General features: G+C 49.8%; 2 protein-coding genes across 3 annotated transcripts; both read left to right on the top strand.

The window, feature by feature from the left end:
• The first annotated feature begins 611 nt into the window (after nt 1-611).
• KRT5 (keratin 5) lies at nt 612-6,496 on the top strand. 2 transcript variants are annotated; one of them, XM_055128270.1, is made up of 9 exons: nt 612-1,157; nt 1,689-1,903; nt 2,615-2,675; nt 2,786-2,881; nt 3,724-3,894; nt 4,249-4,368; nt 4,600-4,820; nt 5,437-5,471; nt 5,898-6,496. In XM_055128270.1, the coding sequence occupies exons 1-9, from the start codon at nt 612-614 to the stop codon at nt 6,173-6,175; spliced, it is 1,743 nt and encodes a 580-aa protein (XP_054984245.1). In that variant the 3' UTR covers nt 6,176-6,496. The 2 variants fall into 2 exon arrangements, with proteins under 2 accessions (XP_054984245.1, XP_004601558.1); XM_004601501.2 differs by having other exon boundaries at nt 3,724-3,888; nt 4,243-4,368.
• Nucleotides 6,497-17,730: 11,234 nt separating this feature from the next.
• Nucleotides 17,731-22,664, top strand: LOC101544121 (keratin, type II cytoskeletal 6A). The gene is made up of 9 exons (XM_004601500.2): nt 17,731-18,243; nt 19,073-19,287; nt 19,611-19,671; nt 19,831-19,926; nt 20,039-20,203; nt 20,630-20,755; nt 21,518-21,738; nt 21,953-21,987; nt 22,094-22,664. The coding sequence occupies exons 1-9, from the start codon at nt 17,731-17,733 to the stop codon at nt 22,327-22,329; spliced, it is 1,668 nt and encodes a 555-aa protein (XP_004601557.2). The 3' UTR covers nt 22,330-22,664.
• Nucleotides 22,665-23,788: the final 1,124 nt, after the last annotated feature.

Below are 23,788 nucleotides of genomic sequence, written 5' to 3' on the forward strand. Positions count from 1 at the left end.
AACAGGGGAAGGGCAGTGTCCTCCGTCCTGATCCTGCAGGAGATAGGAGAAAGGAAGGAGCTGGTGGGGTGAAGGACAGCGCTCTGAGCGGCCACAAGTTACCTCCAGAGCTCCAAGAGCCCTGCATGCCAGGTGCTGTGCCAGGAGCTCACTTTGCCCTCGTTCAGGCCCAGTGTTGGCAGTGCGTGTCTGTGTGTGTCTGTGTGTGTGTTGGGGGGACAGCACGCCTGGTCTCAGAAGCATCCCAAAGAACTTGGATCAAATGTCCCCCTGGCTTCCTGGCAGTCCTGCTGGCTGGCCCCAGCCCCCAGGGCCCCCTAGGGTAGCGGTGCCCGCTGCCAAGCCCCCAGAGCTGCCAGGAAGAAAGCATCTGCACCCCGCACCCCCCTGCAGGTGTGACGCTGAGCTCACAGCTGCCCCCCAGGCATGCCCAGCCCACTTAATCACTCGAGGTCCTGCGTGCTCCCGCCCAGCCCAGGGGAGAGGATAAAAGCGGGGCTGCCGGGGCGGGAGCAGAGCCGCTCTCTGCATCTCGCCACCTCCCAGCTCTGTTCTCTCCAGTTGCCTCCCACCTTCCCGGGTCCGACTCTCGCGCCACCGGCCACGCCGTCATGTCTCGCCAGTCCAGCGTGTCCTTCCGCAGCGGGGGCAGCCGCAGCTTCAGCGCGGCCTCTGCCATCACCCCGTCGGTGTCCCGCACCAGCTTCACCTCCGTGTCGCGCTCCGGGGGCGGCGGGGGCGGCATGGGCAGGGTCAGCCTTGGGGGGGCCTGCGGAGCCGGTGGCTACGGCAGCCGGAGCCTCTACAACGTGGGGGGCTCCAAGAGGATCTCCATGAGCACTAGCGGTGGCGGCTTCAGGAACCGATTTGGGGCCGGCGGCGGCTACGGCTTCGGAGGGGGCGTCGGGAGCGGATTTGGTTTTGGCGGAGGAGCTGGCGGTGGCATGGGGCTCGGTGGTGGAGCTGGCTTTGGAGGGGGCTTCGGTGGCGCCGGCTTCCCTGTCTGCCCCCCGGGAGGCATCCAAGAGGTCACCGTCAATCAGAGCCTCCTGACGCCCCTCAACCTGCAAATCGACCCCACCATCCAGCGCGTGCGCACTGAGGAGCGCGAGCAGATCAAGACCCTCAACAATAAGTTCGCCTCCTTCATCGACAAGGTGAGCGGGGCGCTGGGTGCCAAGGCGCCCTCCTGGGTCTGCACCGACGCCCAGGAATGCAGTCCCTGGGGAGACATTCTGCTCTGTGCAACCCCCCGTCTTAGTTTGCAGTTCCCTGTTTGCGTTTGCTGCTGGTGCCTGCTTTCTTAACTAGACAGGCGTCTTGAACGTGTGGCCGATCTTATTTCTTCCCTTCCTAGCAGGGAAGACCTAGCAGGGCTTCCTGCGGTCCGTTGGGCAGAGGCAAATCTGTGCTTCATATAACGGACCGGCAATTAGATGAGATCATGGGGCAATGACTCCGGCACACCGGCCACCCGCTGGCCAGCTCTTCTGAGTCCCGGACAGAGAGTCCTGACTCTCTTTGAAATGTGAGCCCTAGAGCCCCATTCTGGCCCTTCCCTCCTGCACCCAAGGCCAGGTTTCGTCTGGGAAAGGTTATGGAAAGATGGGGAAGTGGGAGGAAAACTAGTGACCCTAACACTGAAACCAGAAACTCACCCGTCTCCATCTCCCACCCCTGCCCTCCAGGTGCGCTTCCTGGAACAGCAGAACAAGGTCCTGGACACCAAGTGGACCCTACTCCAGGAGCAGGGCACCAAGACCGTGAGGCAGAACCTGGAGCCTCTGTTCGAGCAGTACATCAACAACCTCAGGAGACAGCTGGACAGCGTCCTCGGGGAGAGAGGCCGCCTGGACTCTGAGCTCAGGAACATGCAGGACCTGGTGGAGGACTTCAAGAACAAGTGAGTTGGGGTGGTGACAGGGTACGGGGCCTCCTGGCACCAGAGGCCCCTCACAGCCAGAGTGCAGAAGCACATACCTGCCAGACACACCTAATGCCCTAAGCATTGGAACCCAGGTCCATGTTCAGAAAGTTCCAGCCCCAGGGTCCACTCCTCTGCAAGGCACTGTGGTCAGAGCAGCACTATAGGCCTGGTGCCCAAGCTGGCGAAATGCACAGTCATGCGCCCTTGTTTGGTGCCATCTCCCCCACATCCAGCGTAAGAGTTGAACTGCCTTCCCCCAAGGCAGGAACTGAATGGCATAACCCCACTTGGTGGCCCGAAGGATTCCTTTTGTCCCTATCAACCAACAGCTGGGTTGCTGATTTTATTTGTTCAATGTTTGAAAGGCTGATAAAGCCCCTGCCCCACAAATGAGGGGAATGGGTTAGATGGAGAGTTAAGGGGAAATAACACAGCTTCTGTACAGAGTGTTCTTCAGACAACTTGGTTACCGTCAAACTAGCTTGATATCAGTAGGCAGTGACAGAAGAAATAGTTTCAGTGGGAAAAAAATCTCGCCCAAGGGTTATACATGGGCGCCCCTCCCTGTCTGTCTGCTGGTGTGAGAGATTCCTTCCTGATTAAAAAAGTGAATGATCTCCGTTGGCTTTAGGCAGTAAAGCCCCAGCCCCCAGCTTTCCCTGACCATCATCCCTTTTTTCTCTCTAGGTATGAAGATGAGATCAACAAGCGCACCACGGCTGAGAATGAGTTTGTGATGCTGAAGAAGGTGCGTGGGTTGGGCAGAATCTGTGTCCTGGGGCTACAGCCACTTAAGGTGCCACTTGCTTAAGTTGGGGGTGGAAATAGAGCTCAGAACCAACACCCCTGTTCCTCCAGGACGTGGACGCCGCTTACATGAGCAAGGTGGAGCTGGAGGCCAAGGTGGATGCTCTGATGGACGAGATCAACTTCATGAAGATGTTCTTTGAGGCGGTAAGGAATGGTTCCTATTCAAGGTCCAGAGGGGCGGGTGCCAGGGTCCTCCCCTGCAGGTGTTAGGCTCTCTGGGTGTGGGAGACACCCCAGCATGCCCTGAACTGCAGTGGGGCTTGTCTTTCCCACCCTTCCGTAGTATTCAACTTTGTGCCAGAAACGTTAATCCCCTTTCTGAAAGGCAAACTGAAGACAAAAGACCTCACCACCGATCTTTCTGCAGATGAGGTTCCAACATCAGAGGCAGAGTTTAACCTTTTCGGGGGTTCTCTCCCATTCTCTCCCAGCATGGCAAGCCCACAACTAGATTTCTTTAGGATAGGTGATAAGCCCCAAAGGCTTGCTTCTGAGATATTACGTAGCAGAAGTTTCATGGAGGCCCGGAATGAGCACAGTGTTTGCTCAATGAGTTTCATTCTGATTTTGAATTGAGTAGGCTCTCACCTACATTTCTGATGTCAGTGGTTATCACATTTTGGTTTGGGCAGTGCTGAGAACCAAACTAATTCTTATCATGTGAGGCATGTACTCGACCGCCGAGCCACAGCCCTGGCCCGTCATTTGTTTCTGCTTATTTGTTTGAGGTTCTCATCTGGGGCTTTTGTTCTACCCCTGGCAGGGACTGCTGCTGACTCATGCTCAGGGGTTGCTCCTAAGTGTGCTTAGGGGTTCATTGTAGCCAGGGATTAAACCCCGGCCTCCTGCGCGGGGCACATGCTCAGCCCATCGAGCTATGCCTCCAGTCTGTGGCTCCAGTCTTTTTAGCTAAAGCTGACACGATGAGTGAGGATCCGAGTTCAAGTAACCCAGAATCAGATGACTGACTTCCAGTGTCCCCACAGGAGCTGTCCCAGATACAGACGCACGTCTCAGATACCTCCGTGGTCCTGTCCATGGACAACAACCGCTCCCTGGACCTGGACAGCATCATCGCCGAGGTCAAGGCCCAGTATGAGGACATCGCCAACCGCAGCCGGACGGAAGCTGAGTCCTGGTACCAGACCAAGGTGGGTGCTGTGGGCAATGTATTCTGAGTGAGGGGATCAGACCCCAGTGTTACCACAAAATTCTAAGGAGAAGACCTCAGAATGTTACTGAGGTCTCTTGGAGTGAGTTCTGGGCACTGTCGATTCATGGCTTGTGCCACATAGTCTCAAAGGCCATAAGGAGGCTGTCATTCTGGCATCTCCAGGAAAGCAAAGGCACCAAGGAGACCCTCTGAGGGCAGATCTCTGGGAGAAAGCCACGGGCCCCGGATGAACACACCCTTGACACTCTGGGTCATTCCTGCCTGTGCACTTGGGGAAAGCGCTTTCCAAGCCCATGTAACTGAAACCATTTTTCTTTTCTGGTGGTACCAGTACGAGGAACTGCAGCAGACTGCAGGCCGGCATGGTGATGACCTCCGTAACACCAAGCATGAAATCTCTGAGATGAACCGCATGATCCAGAGGCTGAGATCCGAGATCGACAATGTTAAGAAGCAGGTAGGCTGAGGTTGAGAGAAGGGGCCAGAGAGGGAGGACTATTTCTTCTGTTCAACTCTTTCTCTACACACACACACACACACACACACACACACACACACACACACACACAAGTTCCAACACTCCGACGTCCCATCATCCACCAGGAGCAGCCGCAATGCACTGGCTGCTCCCAGGAACTTCAGACAAGGCTCACTCACACACGCTTCCTTCCTTCCCTTCCCTCTGCAGTGTGCCAACCTGCAGAATGCCATCGCTGACGCAGAGCAGCGTGGGGAACTGGCCATCAAGGATGCCAGGAACAAGCTGGCCGAGCTGGAGGATGCCCTGCAGAAGGCCAAGCAGGACATGGCCCGGCTGCTGCGAGAGTACCAGGAGCTGATGAACACCAAGTTGGCCCTGGACGTGGAGATCGCCACCTACAGGAAGCTGCTGGAGGGCGAGGAGTGCAGGTGGGCAGTGCAGGGCAGATAGCGAAGCGCAGGATGGTCTCCCAGATAAGAAAATGGTGCTTCCTCTTCACTACAACATGATAATATCCATCACCAATCTCTTCCCATCTGACACCTGGCACAAGCTGACCTTTATACTGTGTCTCTGACACATTTCTGACCCTATTCCCACCACTTGTATTCTTGGATGCCCCCTTCTCTTCAAACAACTAAGCAGTCCAACCTCTGTTCCTCAAGTACCTCTTCCTTTCTGGTAATTCCTGCTTAGTTAAACTCCCCTGCCTTTGGATTCTGCAACTACTCCATTTCCTTTGATCTCATGAAAGGGCTTCATACATATTTGCAGTTCCTACAAGAATCTTAGTCATGCTTTCCATGTAAAGGGTGGAGGACACCGTGAATGATAATCTTCCTTAGATAACCTATTTCTAGGCCAAGTCCTCTTTGGGAAGTCCCTCCAGAGGGCAATTCTTCCTCTATTTTAAGCAGCCAGGCAGGCACACTGGCTCCAGGCAAAGCTATCAAATTAGCTCTAAACACAGCTATGAGAGTTATGTGTGCAGACTGACACTGTCTTTGAGGGAGTTATAACTCTTACTTTGTTTTCTCCTTTCAGACTGAGCGGAGAAGGAGTTGGGCCAGTCAACATCTGTAAGTAACTTTAAGCAAATATTAACAGTAAGGATAATATGGGGTGTTTGGTGCCAACTTGGAGTCCCGCTGTTCTTAGATCCCATTATATGGTTATTTGATAGCTTAGCGAGAAGCAGGGTGGGAGTGGGAAGAGCACAGGTTGGGGCATGAAACAGTGTGACTCATGCCTTACCTCTGAAAGGATAGGCCTTTGTCTAATCCATCTCACCCCCCATTGTCCCTGCCTTGCCCCTGCCCCCACACTCTCAGTAGCCTGCCTTGTCCACTGTGTCCACCCATTTACTGTGAGGCCCTGCCTGAACTGCTCGAGCCTCGCCTGTCCCCCTCTAAGGGAACCAGGTCCCTGAAGAGAATCAAATCAGTTCACGTGCAGGCTCAGTCTGGCCGACTGGCCTCACCACGGCCTCCTTCTATCCTCTACAGCGGTCGTCACAAACAGCGTCTCCTCGGGCTACGGTGGTGGCAGCAGCAGCTTTGGAGGCGGCTTCGGCAGTGGCCTTGGTGGTGGTGGCGGCGGCGGCTACTACTCCAGCAGCAGCGGGGGCATGGGTCTAGGAGGCGGGCTCAGTGTAGGGGGCTCTGGCTTCAGTGCAAGCAGCGGCCGAGGCATGGGCATGGGCTTCGGCAGTGGTGGGGGCAGCAGCTCCAGCGTCAAGTTCGTCTCCACCACCTCCTCCTCCCGAAAGAGCTTCAAGAGCTAAGATGCAAGAGCCCGCTGCAAAGCACCGCCTACACGTGCAGCCGTCAGCCACTGTGGCAGCCTCTCCTAAGAGGCTGCAAGTTTTCTGTTTTCCTGGCGTGTAGTCAGAGCCACAGTCCTTTGTCCCCGGGGGCGTCCAGTTTCCCAGTCCTGTGTCTCCTGTGTCATGATTCTATGTCCTGCTTCAAATCAGGCGTCAGATTTTTAGTGTGGTCCCACGGGGCAGAAGTATCCAAAGGTCTCTCGTTTCTAAACCATCCAAGTCCCCACCCTGGGCCCCTCAATTTGTTCTCATGCTCCACTACCTTCAGAGTGTGTTCAATAAAATGCTTTTATAATATAAACTCTTGTGCAGAATTGGTTTTTTGGAAGCCTATAGTCATCCTAGAGACTTCGTGAGGATGGATCTGCTCAACTGTGACCAATTCTGTCGATGTTTCACAGGGAGAATCAAATGGCCTTGAAGGGAGGCTGGCCCCCAAGGGTGGTCCAGAGACAAACACTTGGGAAGTTCTAGAGTGAAGACATCAGTGTCCCAAGTTTCCCTCCTTCCACCCCAATTCTAGGACAGACACTTCCCCCGCCCCCTACCTTGTGTGTGTATCTTTCCTTTTGGGCATAATGGTTTGCAATACAGGTACTAAAAGGTTAGGTTATCATGTACATCCCTCGTACGGACTGTGGCAAGTCACCAATTTTTTTTTTTTGAAGCCAAGACTTAAATTTTATTTTTTTTTAATTTATTTATTTTTAATTAGAGAATCACCGTGAGGGTACAGTTACAGATTTATACACTTTTGTGCTTATACTTCCCTCATACAAAGTTTGGGAACCCATCCCTTCACCAGTGCCCATTCTCCACCACCCGTAAACCCAGTGTCCCTCCCACCCTCCCCAATCCCATCTCCCCCCCACCCCACCCTGCCACTGTGGCAAGGCATTCCCTTCTGTTTTCTCTCTCTAATTGGCTGTTGTGGTTTGCAATAAAGGTGTTGAGTGGCCGCTGTGCTCAGTCTCTAGCCCTCATTCAGCCCACAACTCCCTTCCCCCACATGGCCTTCAAGTCACCAATTTTTGATCAGTCCTCTTGGTCCTAGTTTTGACCATCCTTGGGTATTGGTCTCATTCAATGATTTTTACATCCCACAAATGAGTGCGGTATTACAATCTGGATAGATTTTAGAGTGCTTTGTTAGAGAAGGGTTTCATTCCAGGTGGGCCCATTGCATGGAACAGCATAAATGAATCAACATAAAAATTGTAAACAAGGAAGAGATGGACTTCAGAAGCAAAAAGGTGTAAAAGATGTTCAGCTTGACTTAGTATTTGGGGTGCTGAGGAGATTTCTTGATAGCACCAACTAATGGAGTTTTTCCTGGTCCCAAATACTTCCAGGAATTCAGTGAAGATGGCAAGAACTTGTGTAAGATAATTGGTGTGTCATTCCTGTGAGTGTCATTGTGTATTTGCATATTCCTGAATTAGTGTATCCAATGAATCTCTTCAGATTCATCAATGCATTCTCATACCTGTGCTCTGGAAGAAAGTCAAATGCATTTAAAATTTTGCCTCAGAGACTATGAGCAATGAGCTTTGAGGTGATCCAGGGGCACCTGTCCCTTCAGAGGTGAAGCAAGCTGTGATTAAGGCTTTCAAACTGGCATGGAGCAGAGCATTATGACAAATCAAGAGAGCAATGTATTGACCAACTGCTGATTGAGTCAGTAATTTCAGTAATATTGGCCAGGGGACCTCAATAGGTGTGACCACACTATTAGGTTGTGGTGCAGTTATGGACTTTCTAAGTTTAAAAACAGCCATATTGGATTGTTGAATGGCAAAATGGGGCATGATCACCCCCTCTAATTAGACCCCTTATAAAGGGCTTCACTCATTGAAAGTCATATTTTAATTTATAGAAGGACAATTTAGCTACTTAGTCAGGGAAATGTCCATGGAGTTCCATATTGTTAGGTCAACTTGTAAGATTCATGGGCTTGTTTTGACCTGTTACTTATTGAATCCAGATATCCATGACCACTTTGGGGGGCAGTTAATGAAATGGTCATGTATGTCAATTGTTCTTGTCAGTAAGGTCAGGCCTACCTGCCTCTTGTCTATTCTGTGTCCAACCACTTCCCAAAGAATCCAGGGTACCTTGGTTACATTGAGTGAAACCCCAGACACAAGTGAAATTTTAGATTTATTGTTAAATAGAACATGGGATTTTATATTTCATCTGAAGTTAAAATTAATTTGAAACCTATGTAATAAAGCCAATCTCACAACCCTTCCCCACTCTATATAAATAAATATATGTCCTATCATATGTCTTTCATAAATTATTTCAGTAAATTTTTATTTTCCAAATGAATCAAATTGTTTTGTTTTTGTTTTTATTTTAGGGCCATACCCAAAGATTCTCAGGCTTACTACTGACTCAGTACTCAAGGGCCACTCCTGGTGGGCTTCAGGGGACCATATGAAGTGCTGGGGATCAAACCTGGGTTAGCTATGTGCAACGCAAATGCCCTATCATGTACTATTGCAAAATCCCTGCTGGCTACAATCTCTCTAGCCCCAGAGAGAGATTACTTATATAATTTAACAAATACTTATGTAATACAAATACTTATATAAGCATATCCAATGCACTCTTTGGTAATTACTTCTATTAAATTATTTCTGTTGATGGAATCAGAGTGATAGTACAGTAGGTAGGGTGCTTGGCTTGCATGTGGCTGACCCGAGTTCAACCCTCCCGCATTACATCCCCTGAGCAACAGCAGGAGTGATTCCTGAGTGCAGAGCCAGCAGTAAAACCTGAGCACTATCAGTTGGGTGACCCCCAAACATATATAAATATATGTATATATACACATACATACACACATATGTGGATATATGTATATATTTATATGTGTGTATATATGTGTGTATATTTGTATATAATTTGGGGGGAGGGTACTGGAGGCACACCTGTTGGTGCTCAGAGCTTACTCTTGGCTCTGTGTGGGAGATCACTCCTGGCAGTGCTCGGGGGACCATGTGATGTACCTGGGATCAAACTCAGGCTGGTTCCATTCAAGGCAAGCACCCTACATGCTGTACTATAGCTTTGACCCTCAGTTTCACCTATTTTCCACCATCACTTCAAATCCACTTCTAGCCAACGTTGCTTGCTTGGGGGGTTGGGGGGAGGGTTGTAAAGTATTTATATGTAGTATTGGAATTGGGAAACCTAAGCCATGAATAACAAATTATTTGTGGCTAAGTGTTGTAAGTTTGAGAGACCAAAGCACCAAGGGAGCTCAGAGCTCAAGAGACACCACAGTTATGTGAGTTTGACCGCCAGCAATTCCACTCCATCCTCACAGAAAAAGCCCTGGCAGACAGAGGGCAAGTGTGTTCTAAAATACATCAGAGTCTGCTGTTTTAAGCCTTGCCCCTGAAAAAAATTATTTTACTAGAGCTTGACCAGTCTAACTTCAACACTTTCAGCCATCCTTTTGCATCCAAGTCAGTGAGGAATCAGTGAAATATAAGTGCAGGTGACAGCACAGGGGCTGGTCACACAGAAGACTGCCACCCAAACACAGCGTTTCAATTGCTTCCTTAATCGCCAGCCTCTAAAGACTGGCTTACCATGGCCCTTACACCCAGTTCAAATGGTGAGAATCTAAAGTTCTCAAAAGTTGGTGAGAGTGAAGAGCAATAGAAGCTTTCATTTACTACTGACAGGAGGACAAAATTATGGGGCCACTTTTTAAGATAGCTTGTAAATTTCTTATTTTATGATGTAGCTATTTATATTTTCCTTGATATTTTCCAAATGAACAAAAAGCATGCATACATACATACATACACAGACATACAACTTCACGTGATGCTGAATGTAGCATCAATTCTTCAATTGCGACATATGTAGTAGGTGTTAACTGTATGTGGTGATGGGGTAGGGGGTAGATGAGGACATTGTGCTTTCTGCTCAGTTTTGAATGAACCTAAAACTTCCCTAAAAATTAAAATTTATTTTAAATGGTATAACGAGCTTTTTAAAATTAATACTCATTTGCTGTTGATGGAGCATTTCCCTTCCTATGCATTTATTTAGGCAAAATAAACAATTTGTCTGCACAGACACACAAGCATACTCATAACTTCTTTACAGAGAATTTACTGTGTCTTAGGAACTCATCAGCAAAAATAAAAATAAACAGTGGTACATTCATAGCAATGACACATCACTCAATAATAAAAAGAATGAACTACTAATAGAACAATCTGATGAATCCTGAAAAAAATGCTGAGGGATAAAAAGTCAGACACACACAAAAAATGTAGTAAAAGTAAATATATATATAAATATATATATATCTTTGTGTATATGTGTACATTTAAAACTATATACTGTGTGATTCTATTTATGAAGTTCTATTTTGTTTTGTTTGGGACCACACCCAGTTGTGCTCAAGACTTACTCCTGGCAGTGCTCAAGGGACCACCTGTGGTTTCATGGATCAAACCAAAGTCAGTCAAATGCAAGTCAAGCATCTTGACTGGTATACTGTCTTTCTGGTCCTAATACATGTGGTTTTGAGGAACAATGGGATGGGGTAACATCAGCAGTGCTCAGGGCTTACTTCAGGCTCTTTGCTCAAGGACCATTCCTAGAGGGCTCAGGGGATCACATGTAGTGCTGGGTATCATACCTGGGTCAGCTATCTGCAAGGTATGTACCATAACCATTGTACTACCTCTCTGGCCCTTATAAGATGTCTAAAAACAAGTTAACCTAAGTTGTTTTTTTAAAAAAAGTGATTTTGGGGAAAGTGGGATTATAAAGAAGGGCAAATGAGTTTCCTAGAATAAAGAATTATTCTGTTTCTTAATGTTGCGTGGTTATTTAAGTGCAGAGTTTTATCTAAACTAAGTGAATTCTTTAGATATATGCTTTAGATTTATTTCATTGTTAGATGGATTATATCACAAAAATTTTAAGAGAAATTATATTTGAATTCTTAAGTTGCTAAAGAGAAGATGGAGAAGAAAATTTGAAATAAAATCCGGGACTGGAAAGACAGTACAGCAAGTAAGACACTTGTCTTGCAGATGACTGACCTGAGTTCCATCCTTAGCACCATATATGGTCCCCCAAGAACTTCCAGAAGTGAGCCCTGAACACAGAGCCAGGAGTATGCCCTGAGCTCACTCGGCATGGCCCCCAAACAAACAGGACAAGAAATTGCATCTAGGTTAGTCTACGAGCAGTTTCTACCAAAGGGTCCAAGCTTTCCTGACCAAGCAATATGTTCTGTGCCTAGTGAGAATATCAGGACTGTTTCCCAGAATTCACGTGGGAGCGGGGGGAAGGCAGAGGGAAACAGAAAGAAAATCACAGTTATCAGATCCCCGAGGCCTTCTTGATAGCATTAGTTCCATAGATATATGCCAGAGCAGCCCTGATCTGTCACTAAACCCAACCCGAGGCTTAAAGTGAGATTACAAAGGATTAGCATGTGGAAGTGGCCACTAACTGCCAAGAAATCACAGGAGTGTTTGCTCTCTAGGATCCTCCCAGTCCAGAAATCAGATGATACTGAAAGCTGAAGGGGTAGCAATTATGCCACATCATCCTAAACTGGGGAGAGTTATCCAGTGCATTCATAATTAACCTGCCACTTCCCTTTACCCATGTAAGAGGTGACCCAGAAGGCAGATGTAGTAAGACACTGCTCCATAAGGCCTCACCTCAGACTGTCTCTCACAAGAGCTATGCCAAGTCATTGATGCATCTCATAAAATGGGTGCTGGAATCCTTATGCCAACTGCACTATTTGTTAATAATACAGTCTAATGATCAGCCCTGCAGCAGTGAGGAGGCAAAACCAGAAGATCCAAGTGGAAACAGGATTAAGAAGGGAGACGGGAGTGGAAGGTGGGGGAGCAGTAGATGGAAAAAGAAACCAGGTCCCTGGTCACTCCTCTCCAGAGGACTTCCTCACATTGGTTGGGAAAGCCGAGGGCATTCCTTTCACCTAAACACGCCCTACAGTCCCCAGCCCAGTGATACACAAATCAGCTAATGACACATGACACATGTGGGCACTTATTCATACTAGTACCAATACCAGCATGGGCAGAGCTGGAAAGATGTTTTGTTTCAAAATGTTTTGTTTGGTAACTAGGTTCCATATGAACATGTTCCGAAGTCCATTTAAGGAAACTCTTTTTTTCTGTGATTGGACAAGCACTCAGTATGGCAGTTGCCTGTGCCAATCCCGTCACTGGCACTCCCCCAGCACTGGGGTCTTGAGCTGGCATTCAGGATGCTTCCCTTCATCTGCCCAGGCCCTGTGGAAGGGGGTTTGACTCACACCCACTAGAAGAACATGGAGTGACTTCCAGGGATGTGGGCTGCAGCTCCAGAGAAAATGGTGCAGTGCTTTGACCCATCATCCCTGGGAGACTGGGGAAAGGGGCCTCTCCATATCTTCTGAATTCTTACATCCCTTGAACAGAGTCCATCATGTTAGAAATGTTCTAACAATTCCATTCCGGGGCCAGAGGGATAGTATTGCAGATAAGGTGTTTGTCTTTCATACAGCCCACTCAGATTTGATCCCTAGAACCCCCTATGGCCCCCTGAGCCTGCCAGGAGTGACCCCTGAAGCCATGAATAAGCCATAAGCCATGAATACAGCATCAGGTACTCATGTCCCCAAACAAAAAATAAGCAACAGAACAAGGAAGAAATATGCTAGAGTGTGGTTAAAACTGCCCAGGGATTATATCCAGACACTGGCTACTTCCCTGTGTTCTCTGTAAAGGATGGTGGACAGTGTGTGTAAAACCAGAAACATGAAAGAAAATGCTCCAGTTCAAATGCAAGCACATGTGTATTCATCCTGTACACTAAGCCAGACCACTTAGAACATTTTGATGCATTCTCAACCATCCAAAGTAGCATAAAGGGCTGCTCTGATCACCCCCACTTTGCAGCTTCTGTGTGCATCTGTGAGCCTGCTGCTTCTCTCAGTGGGAACTCCTGGGGGTGGGATGGGGCTGAGGGATTCCCTGAATACCAACATCATCTGTGCTGGGACTTGTGGGATGATGCACTTAGGCTTAAGCTTTTGATGATGACAGCAATAACCCACCCTTCCTTCACCCAGAGCTCCACCCAGAGAGGCCGACAGAGAAGGCAAATCTTCTGTAAGCAAACTATTTGTAGGCATAGGTATCATGGTTCCCTCCTGACCCCCTGCATGCTACGGGAAAAAAAATTAAGGACAAAAAATGAGAAACAAGAAGTTCAAGCTAATGCCCAGAGCGCAGAACAAAGGCCTTCGTCATCCACGGCCATCGGAGTCAGCACCATCTCCTGGATGGAGATTCTCCAGGCAGAGCTGGAGGTTGGTCCTGAGCCTGCCAGGAGGAACCAGCTGCCTTCGTTGTTACTCATGCCTCTTGCTTCAGTGCGTCTCACATAGTTATTTGAACCATCATCCTTTGTTCTAATCTCATGAAGCAGGTGATTTCCCCACCCTGCACTCTGGGAAAATAGGAGTCCCCTAGGTGCCACTGTGAGGCTCCAGGCTCACTGGGCAGGGTGGATTTCACTGGATGGGTACCCTGTTGCCCACTTCTGGAGCTACAACAGGTACGGGTCAGAGGCCCAACTGAAGAGGAAGAAGGAGGCACATCAAATCCTCTCTTTTGTTTGTTTTTGTGTGTGTGTGTGTTTGGGCCACACCTGGCGATGCTCAGGGGTCACTCCTGATTCTGCATTCAGGAATCAATCCTGGTGGTGCTCAGGGGACCATATGGGATGGCAGGGATCTCTCCTGGGTCAACTAGGTACAAGACAAAGCGCCCTACCCACTGTACTATCTCTCTGGCCTCAGATCCTCGTGTAACTCTGCTTCCTGCTTGGACTGAAATATTTCTCTATCATCAGCTTACTATGAAACATCGTTGACCACAATGATATTATTTGAGGATCCAATTTCATTATACAACATTTTGCTTAAAGCGGAAGTTCCTAAGAAGTCATCTACCAGGTCAAGTGAAGGCCTGGTGTGGGCCTCAGCCTGAAATGGAGCTCTGAAAGGGACACTGTGTCCCTTTCAGCCCCCCAGGAAAGAAAACCAGGGTCCAGAGAACCAAGGATGACTTGACCTTGTAAGATTGATGGGACTAGGAAAGAGCATAATCAGAGCTAGGTCTGCCGCGGGCCCCTCTTCACAAGCTCCCCATCTCCCCCTGTCTCAGGAACCCTCATCTCTCAGGAACCCCTTGGCCTACGCCTCACCCACAGTAACTGGGATTGATTCCCAGGGACTCCTTGGAAGGTGGGAGGGGGATCGGAATTTCCCAGGGAGCTCCCTGGGAGGTGGAGGTGTTGATGGGAATTTCTGAACTTCTGGAGAGGGCCCAGCCTCACCCTGCTAAAGAGAAGCAGCTCTGAAGGGCAGTTGATCCACTGACACGCTGATGAGGGTCCCCTGACCCTGTTACGCCCACCAAGGGAGGCCAGCCCTGGTGGAGGGGAGAGCGGCTGGCAGACCCCCATCCAAGACCTGATGCCCCCTCCTCCCCTTGGCCACTGCTTCCGCCCAGCCACTGGGACCAGCAGGTTTGCAAACTAGGCTTCAAATCCTGCTGCTCCCCCACCTTCCAGGGCCTCAGAGGCAAAGGCAAACCCCTGCAAGGTTTCTACGTCCAGTGTATTGCAAAGCCTGTGACGTTGGGTTCATTCCTGTGTTTCCCTCCCTCCCCCTCCCCACACATACAGGCACTGCACCTCCAGAGACTTCCACACACACACCCTCTTCCTGCATCACAAGAATAATGCTGTTAACTCGTTTTCATTGAAACAATGCCAAGTCCTTTTCATCAATCGTCTCTTGCAAAGTTTGCCACCTCACCATACGTTGGTATTATTTTCACCCCCAAGTTACAGCTAGGAGAAATTAGAAATTGGCATAAAGGGATGCAGGTTGGGAGGCCGGCATGTAAGCCTGAGCACTGTCTCCAGAGCCCATGTTCTCCACTAGCAATTGGGAAGCTTCTTTCGAGGATCCAAAGAGTTCATCTGAGATTCTCTGCCCCATTGCCCCCCAGTCTCCGGCGACCCAGGGGTCACACCCATAGGCCACCTCTTGCCGGCACCATATAATCTCCTCATCAGTCACCATCCAGATCACAAGAGTTTTTCTCCCGGAAGGGAGCAACATGACGCCTGCCATAGCTAGGCCACTGTACTCCGAGCCAGCCTGTTTCACTCGGGGCTTCACAGAGGGGGGTGGGTGAGAGCCCTCCCTGCCCCAGGAACCCAGCCCCAGCAGCCGAAAACCTCCAGAACCCAACCACCACTGTGCTCAAGACCGCTCCCCACATGCTCGGGCCGAACCTCACCTACAAGGGAATGTATTCCTGGACCGCATGACCACATTTGTGGCCGCTTGACACGTCATAAGACAGTTTTCCATAACAGACCATACCAAACATATTATTTTGGTTGTGCTTTGGGACAGGGATTGGGGCTTGGGATGGAAGCATCCCAAATTTGGTGGTGGGAAGGTGTGACGTGGTGGGATTGGTGTTTGAATATTGACTGTAATCAAATAATGTTATAAAATTTAAAAATAAAAACATTAAAAAAAAGAGCCCATCTGCGAGGCTTTGCAAGCCATGTGCTCTATGGCTTCCCACCTCTGTCATGGCAGGGGAAAGGCAGCCATCGCCACATATGCATGATGTTCCCGCCTGGCTCATTACCCGCCCTACTGCTGCCCCGTGCCTCCTCAGCATCAACCCTGCCCAGTCTGAAAGCCTCAGTGCTGAGAGGGGAAGAGTGGCTCAGAGCTTCGTGCATGGAAAGCAACGCACCTTTCCCAGAACTGGGTGGAAACACATTTCTTGGTCAACCATTGTGCAACCGAGAGGAGGGAGGGAAGCTGCTTCCGTTTCTTGGGAAGGTAGCTTTTTCCTGCCTGGCGCTGAGTTAGCATCTACTTTGGGCAGGGAATGCCCTGGCCCGCTGTGTGCTCTGCCCCGTAAGCCACTTAGGAGAGGGGGTGCAAATCAGTCACATGAAGTTTGCTCCAGCAAAGAGGGAACTAGTCTTTCTCCAGTGGTTGCCCGTTTTCCCACATGTGCTCAGAGAACAAGTCTCTGATGTCTCTATCTGTGTCTTATCCCTGATCTTTAATATAAGGACTGGGGGAAAAGTGGAACTTCACCTTCCACTAAATCAGTCCTGCTGGCTTAGCACCCTCTTTCTCTCTGAGAGGTTCAAAGTACGGAGATTGGAAATATAAATTTGGAATTTACTTGTGACATCATCCCACTTGTAAGGGCACATTTTTCATGATTCACTGTTTCTATACAGCCCTCAACTTTCTGTACACACCCCATTAAGCTGTCTGATACTGAATTCTTACGAAGTGCCAAAATTTGTAGAAATGCAATTCAGTGAAGTGCTTGTATTTTTTTCTCCTACTAAGTCTAGATATAATTCAAAAGGAAAAATCTGAACCTATTGAAAAGAAGGAAAAGATCCGTGGCCCCAGAACAAAGATCTGCCGTCCACTGGCCTCTGATTCCAATTAGAAGCAAAGGTTTTATGACTCCAGCAAGAAAGAAGTACTTTCCAGAGAGAGAGCATAGGGCTTGTGGTGACTGCCCTACATTCAGCTGAGCCCAGTTTGATCCCAGCACCATACCTGGTTCCCTGAGCACAAAGCCAGGAGTGGCCCCTGAGCACCACCAGGAGTAGCCAAAGAGATTAAAAAATGGAAAAATGTACAGAATCAGCTCAATGGTGAGCACCTACTGGGGAGAGGTTCCCGGCTGTGCAAAAGGTTCTCGGGAGCAGCAAGGGGCGACTGCTAAACCCAGGAAGCCGAGACTGGTGGGGATCACAGATCAGAGACCCAATGTTGATCTTAGGGTGTGAACACACTGAGTTTCTAAACGGAGTTGAAGTCGCCATCCCCGTGCCCAGGCCACCAGGAGCCCAAGACGCTCACACAAGTTGGAACATGGTGGGAAAGGCCTGCAGGCCACGTCTTGCTGAGGCCACCGGGCAAATGCCTGAAAGTCTCCAAGCCGCACCCTGATGGGAAGGGTGGTGCTGGGCAGGAGAGCCCTGTGTGGGCAGGGGGCACAGAGGAGTGTCTACGTAAGCAGAAGGAAGAGACAATTATCACAGATCAGCTCCTGTCTCCTTTGTTTGAGAACATGACTAAGCCGTGACTTCAGTAAGTTCATCTCCAGGCCTATTGTGTTCAGATCAAGTCAAGGCTGGAAGGCAAGAGAATTGCTTCCTGACAAACGCAATCTTCCTATTTCATACCTTTCTAGGGGCCGGGGGTGATCTCACTGTTTGTAAAGCCCAGCCCTGCCCCATCTGCAAGCTCGCCTCCCAGGCTAGCCCAGCCCGGGACACCGTATATAAGGAGCTGGCACCCGCTGCCCGCACACACTGCTCCTTCCTCTCGCTCTCCCCAGCCTCTCTCCGTCCACTCTTCAGCCTTTGCTCCAAGCAGCATGTCCGTCAGATCCACCATGAGGACCCAGAGCAGCAGCCAGCGCGGCTTCAGCGCCGGCTCGGCCCGGGTGTCCGGGGGCTCCCGCTCCGGCTTCAGCAGCGTGTCCGTGTCGCGCTCCAGGGGCAGCGGCGGGGCGTGCGCAGGGGCCGGCTTCGGCAGCCGCAGCCTCTACGGCCTGGGGGGCTCCAAGAGGATATCCATCGGCGGGGGCAGCTGCGCCATCGGCGGAGGATATGGCAGCAGAGCCGGGGGCAGCTTCGGCTTCGGAGGAGGCATGGGCAGTGGATTTGGCTTCGGCGGTGGAGCCGGCAGCGGCTTCGGGCTCGGTGGTGGCTACGGGGGCGCTGGCTTCCCCGTCTGCCCCCCGGGAGGCATCCAAGAGGTCACCGTCAACCAGAACCTGCTCACCCCTCTGAACCTGCAAATCGACCCCACCATCCAGCGCGTGCGCACTGAGGAGCGCGAGCAGATCAAGACCCTCAACAACAAATTCGCCTCCTTCATCGACAAGGTGAGCCTCAGCACCTGCCCTCCCGGGGCCGTTTCGGGGACCCCACCACCACCCCGGCGACCTGAACCCCACAAGGGAGACTCAGAGGACAAGGAGGAGGGGATGCAGACCCACTGTCCTAGGGAAGTGGGTGGCATCCGTGAGGACACAGGCAGGAAGGATGGATGGCACCAGGTGCCCCCATCTGCTCATAGTCCTCTCTTCCTGGCAAGGAAACAGGCTCAGCCTCTCGGTGACCCTGGCAAAGGAACAGAAATGATAAGCCAGTTGGAGTGAGTTGACATTAGAACCTAAGACATTACAAGAATTTGCAATAGGAAAGTCCATGGGCACTTGGGAAAATGGAAAACAGAGATAAGAATTTTTGGTAGGACTAGAAACACTGATCCAACACAGCATGACCATCAAAGTAGCATCATTTAGAGACTATCAGGCACGAATGGGGAACTTAGATAAGAATTCTTCATTGGTTACATTCACATTCAATCACAGAATTCTAGATTGCAACTGTTAATGAGGTCTTAACCAAAATAGAATTGGGCAATTTAATAAGAAAGACTCTCAATATGCCATCGAGTTTGTCAACCTGATGTGAGAAGCTGACAGACACAAATAGACAAAGGCTCCATAATTTGGGGGGTGACAAACCTCAAAGGTGACAAATCTATGGGTAGATTCCCATAGAAAGGCAATTGCTCATGAAGATTCTAGGAGCGAACACCAGCTCAAGAGGTTGTACAGATACTGTTCTAATCAGTACATGGGGACCTGACCACTTCTTCTCTTTCTCCCTCCTTTGTCTGACAAATGACCACTTGTCTTCCTCCAGGTGCGCTTCCTGGAACAGCAGAACAGGGTCCTGGACACCAAGTGGGCTCTGCTCCAGGAGCAGGGCACCAAGACCGTGAGGCAGAACCTGGAGCCCATGTTCGAGCAGTACATCAACAACCTCAGGAGACAGCTGGACAGCATCCTTGGCGAGAGAGGCCGCCTGGACTCTGAGCTCCGGGGCATGCAGGACATGGTGGAGGACTTCAAGAACAAGTGAGTTAAATAGATGAATGGGGCCCCATTTCTCGAAGCACACACACCCAGACATTGAGGTGACCTTCAATCCTGAGCAAAATATGGGCTTGGAGATGAGAAGCACAGTTAAGCCCTAACCAGCCTAAAGAACAAAAGGGACCTCAAAGGGGGTGGGAAGAATAAAAATGGAAACCTTTTAAGTCCACAGGAAAAAAAACAATTTAATCTTATTCACGTGAAAGTTCCAAGTGGGAATAGTCAGTTTGTGGATGGTCATTGTATGGCTGCCTTTCCTGTACTCAGCCTTGTCTCAATAAAGGTTCATCTCTTTCCAATTCTAGATACGAGGAAGAGATCAACAAGCGTACCACAGCAGAGAATGAATTTGTGACTCTCAAGAAGGTGAGTTTGTCAAATGATGAGAAATTAAAGGGGCTATTTTTCCTTGCCATGAAGGGATCTGGGTCCCTGTCCACATCCCGGAAAATAGGTTGGGAGAGTCCAAGGCGGGTATGCTGGAAGGAAGCTCAGCTGACTGCAGGTTTCTGGTTTCTTCCCCAGGATGTGGACGCTGCCTACATGAACAAGGTGGAGCTTCAAGCCAAGGTCGACACCCTCATGGATGAGATCAACTTCCTGAGAGCCCTCTATGAGGCTGTAAGTGGACATCTCAAGGGTGAAGACCTTGATTTGGGTGACTCTCATAAATGCCCTCTGCCCTCTCAGATCAGTGTGCAAGGGAAGATGATCTGAGCATCTTTTGTTGCAGGAGCTGTCCCAGATGCAGACTCACGTCTCAGACACATCCGTGGTCCTGTCCATGGATAACAACCGCTTCCTGGACCTGGACAGCATCATCGCTGAGGTCAAGGCCCAATACGAGGAGATCGCCCAGAGAAGCCGGGCTGAGGCTGAGTCCTGGTACCAGACCAAGGTGAGTGGGCAGCCGGAAGCTGCTGAAGATAGGCCCCTATTTGGAGCCCAGCAAGGAGACAGATTTCACTGGTGAACTCTACTTCGAGAAAGCAGGAGTCCTCTCAGAGGGTAGACACGCTACTCCAGGGGAACTCACATTTCCAGGACTATTATGTCAGCCCCCAAACATGGATATGAATAATGATTTCTGCCTTTGTCTGCCATGAGCTGGCTCTCAGGTTCAGTGTGGAACACTGTTATTCCAAAGGCAATCTCTGGTCCTTAAAAAAATTGTCTGTGACCTTAAGAGCTAAACTTGTTCTAAAATCCCTTGTAGGAAGTGCATCAGGCTGATATTTATGAGATGCCTATTTCTGTGTGAGGGCCACACTTGGCATGGGAATCTCACACATGTCCCCCCCCCGCCCCTCTCTCCGGATGGCAGTATGAAGAGCTTCAAATGTCAGCTGGCAGACATGGTGATGACCTGCGCAACACCAAGCAGGAGATCGCCGAGATCAACCGCATGATCCAGAGGCTCCGATCTGAGATCGACCACGTCAAGAAACAGGTCTGGTGTGGGACAGTGGGGGACACAAGCTTTGCCACCTTGCTAGATCTCCAGTGTCTTCTTCCTTCATTTGGGAAATTAGACACTGTGAAGCTTCTTTGGATGAGGGACAGGCAATGTTTCGCCTTTCTAGTGCCCACATTTAGCATGTATGATCCCAAATCTATCACAGTACAAAGTTGTGTTGGTCAAATTCCTATAGGTAAAAGTCATAATGATACCATCTAGAGATATGGAAAAGAGATCACATATGAATTTTTAATGAATGGCAAAGAGTAAAGAAAAAGTCAACCATAAATTGGGTGAAGATCACCTAAGGTTAAAGGTGAGAAGGGTCTAGGAGAGAGAGAAGATAGGGATTCATGTTGCCTACAAATATGAGACTTTAGGCAAATCTCAGTGATTGACATAAAACTCCTCGTCTCAGGGGACATTTATAACTTTTAACTTTATTGTGTCATTCACATGTATCACCAAAAACTATACATATTCATAACAAGCCTGAGCTATTTCTGCCTCTTCCCCCTAGACTCATTCATGTCTGCTGTTACTAATCATCACCCCCTTGCTCACGAAGGTCTAGACACAAAGGGAAGACCTCTTAGGCACTCAGCCACAAGAAAAAATTGCAAAGGGGCCATATCAGAAATCCTTCTCATAATATCAAGGCTCAAAAGCTCTCGCTCCCTCAGAATAGAACCTATAGGGAGTGTCCTCTGAAAACCACACTGCCAATTCATCCTGCCATTCTTCCCCCTCTAGAACGCCAACCTGCAGTCTTCCATTGCTGATGCGGAGCAGCGTGGAGAGATGGCAATCAAGGATGCCAAGAATAAGTTGATGGATCTGGAAGACGCCCTGCAGAAGGCCAAGCAGGACATGGCCAGGCTGCTGAAGGAGTACCAGGAGCTGATGAACACCAAGCTGGCCCTGGATGTTGAAATCGCCACCTACAGGAAGCTTCTGGAAGGCGAGGAGTGCAGGTGAGTACCTCCCTGGCACTTCCCGATTATCTGGGGACAGTTCTGCAGTTCTCTTGCTAATGAGCAACACAGCTGAATGCCACCATCAGCAGCATAACTACTCTGTGTAACACCTTCAAGACCGGTCCCCCAGCCCTCTGCTTACAACCAAGCCCCCTGTGTGTTCAGTAGCTGTGTGTGGGGTCTCACCCTCCCTGTGCTTCCTCCCTCCTAGGCTGAACGGAGAAGGCGTTGGACAAGTCAACATCTGTAAGTACCTTTGCTCCCTCCACCCCCTTGCCCCTGTGCCCTGGGGACTGGGTCAGGCTGCAGAATGGACTGCCGTGGCTCATGTCTTTGTCCTGCCCCTCTGCAGCTGTGGTGCAGTCCACCGTCTCTAGCGGCTATGGCAGTGGCAGTGGTGGCAGCAGTGGCTTGAGCATGGGCGGAGGCAGTGGCTACTCCTACGGCAGCGGCCACAGCCTGGGAGGCGGCTTCAGTTCCGGCAGCGGCAGAGGCCTGGGCGGTGGCTTCAGCTCGTCTGGAGGCAGCAGCTCCACCATCAAGTACACCACCACCTCATCCTCCAGCCGGAAGAGCTACAAGCACTGAAGTCCCCCCCTGCAGTCTTGGTCCCCCCGTGTCTCGCGCCCCTCGTGTGCATCACTGTTCTTAGGCTGTTCCTCTTCTCCTGCCTCCAGCTGCTCTTGCTGTTTGGAAGAGAAATGAAGTGGCTGGCGGCTTGCCTTTCTCATCTCTCTGTTCCTGCTCCAGCTGACGTCCAGTGTTCTCTCAGTAGTCACTGCCTGAGCCTGACCCCAGAAGGTTTTCACTGTGCCAGCAACGGCCTCTTTCTAGTGCTGAGCTCCTCCATTGCAGTGTTCACTCATGCCTAATGCTCTCTTCCACACAGTGTCTGTGTCTCGATACGCTCCTCCGGTCTTCGCTCTCTGCCAACCGCTAAATAAAGCAGATTTATAATATGGCGCATGGTTTAGCATTGCCTTCATTTTTCACCCGTAGTTCTGGAACTTTTTAATCTGATGAATGACTGTTCATGAATGTAAGGTACTCCCAATCTCATTTCCCTCCTTGCAAGAGACACAACAACCAGTGGTTTGGCATCCCCTCACACCCAGGTCTGCTTCCTGTGCCAGATTCCAGGAAAATATTTGGCAAGAGAAGTGTGGGGAAGGAGGTACTCCATCATCTTTTTTATTAGAAATCCCAGGTTCCAGCAGCTCTGGCTGCCTCTTTAACCACTTCTCCAGCTGCCCTCGTGGTCTTCTGTAAAGTTCATAACAACACATTACCTATCATTCGAGCCAAAGAACATCTGTAAGAGAATCTGGCATTTGATTAATATACCTAATTGCCAATGACTGGGAAACTTGCATGACAACACGTGTCAAAAGCAACTAAAACATGTGTTCTCCTGAAATGCATCCTGGGGAAACAGCACTGCACCTGGGAGAGGAGTGCACGTGGCAGTCAATCTCCATGAATTTTACCACAAAGGAAAATAGGTGAAGTAGAGCCAGTCAAAACGGAATTTTAGATTTCAGGGAGCTGGGGAGATGGCTCACAGGACTGGAGCACAGGCTTAGCATGGCATCCTTAGTGGGATCTCCAGCATTCCATGGTCCCCTCAGCACTACAGGGAGCTATACAGGGCAGGGAGCAATGCCAAATGTGGCCTAACAAAAGGAAAATAGAATTTATATTCACATACAACTTAGGATGCTGATTAAGTGTGAGGGAAAACCAGAGTGGATCCTTCTTCCAGAAGCATCTCTCAGACTGGGAAAAAACCAACTAGGTCCTTATTGCTCTGAAGAGAGTCATAGCCCTCTCCCTGTCCCTGGTATGAATGAGTAAGGGGAACCTGGGGACATCATGCTAGGGGGTCTGCCACAGCCACTCCTGTAGCCACTGGCAGGGTCTCTATTTGCTCCCAGTCTCTTGCTCCCAGCTCTCATCTGGAAAGTGAATCCCACCCCCAGATTAGCTGACTTGCTGGGGTGCTGTTGGATGCTGTTGAGTTAGTAACTGGCTTGGTTCACCTCAACTG

This window comes from Sorex araneus, chromosome 2 (assembly GCF_027595985.1).
Source record: "Sorex araneus isolate mSorAra2 chromosome 2, mSorAra2.pri, whole genome shotgun sequence".
Taxonomy (NCBI): Eukaryota; Metazoa; Chordata; class Mammalia; order Eulipotyphla; family Soricidae; genus Sorex; species Sorex araneus.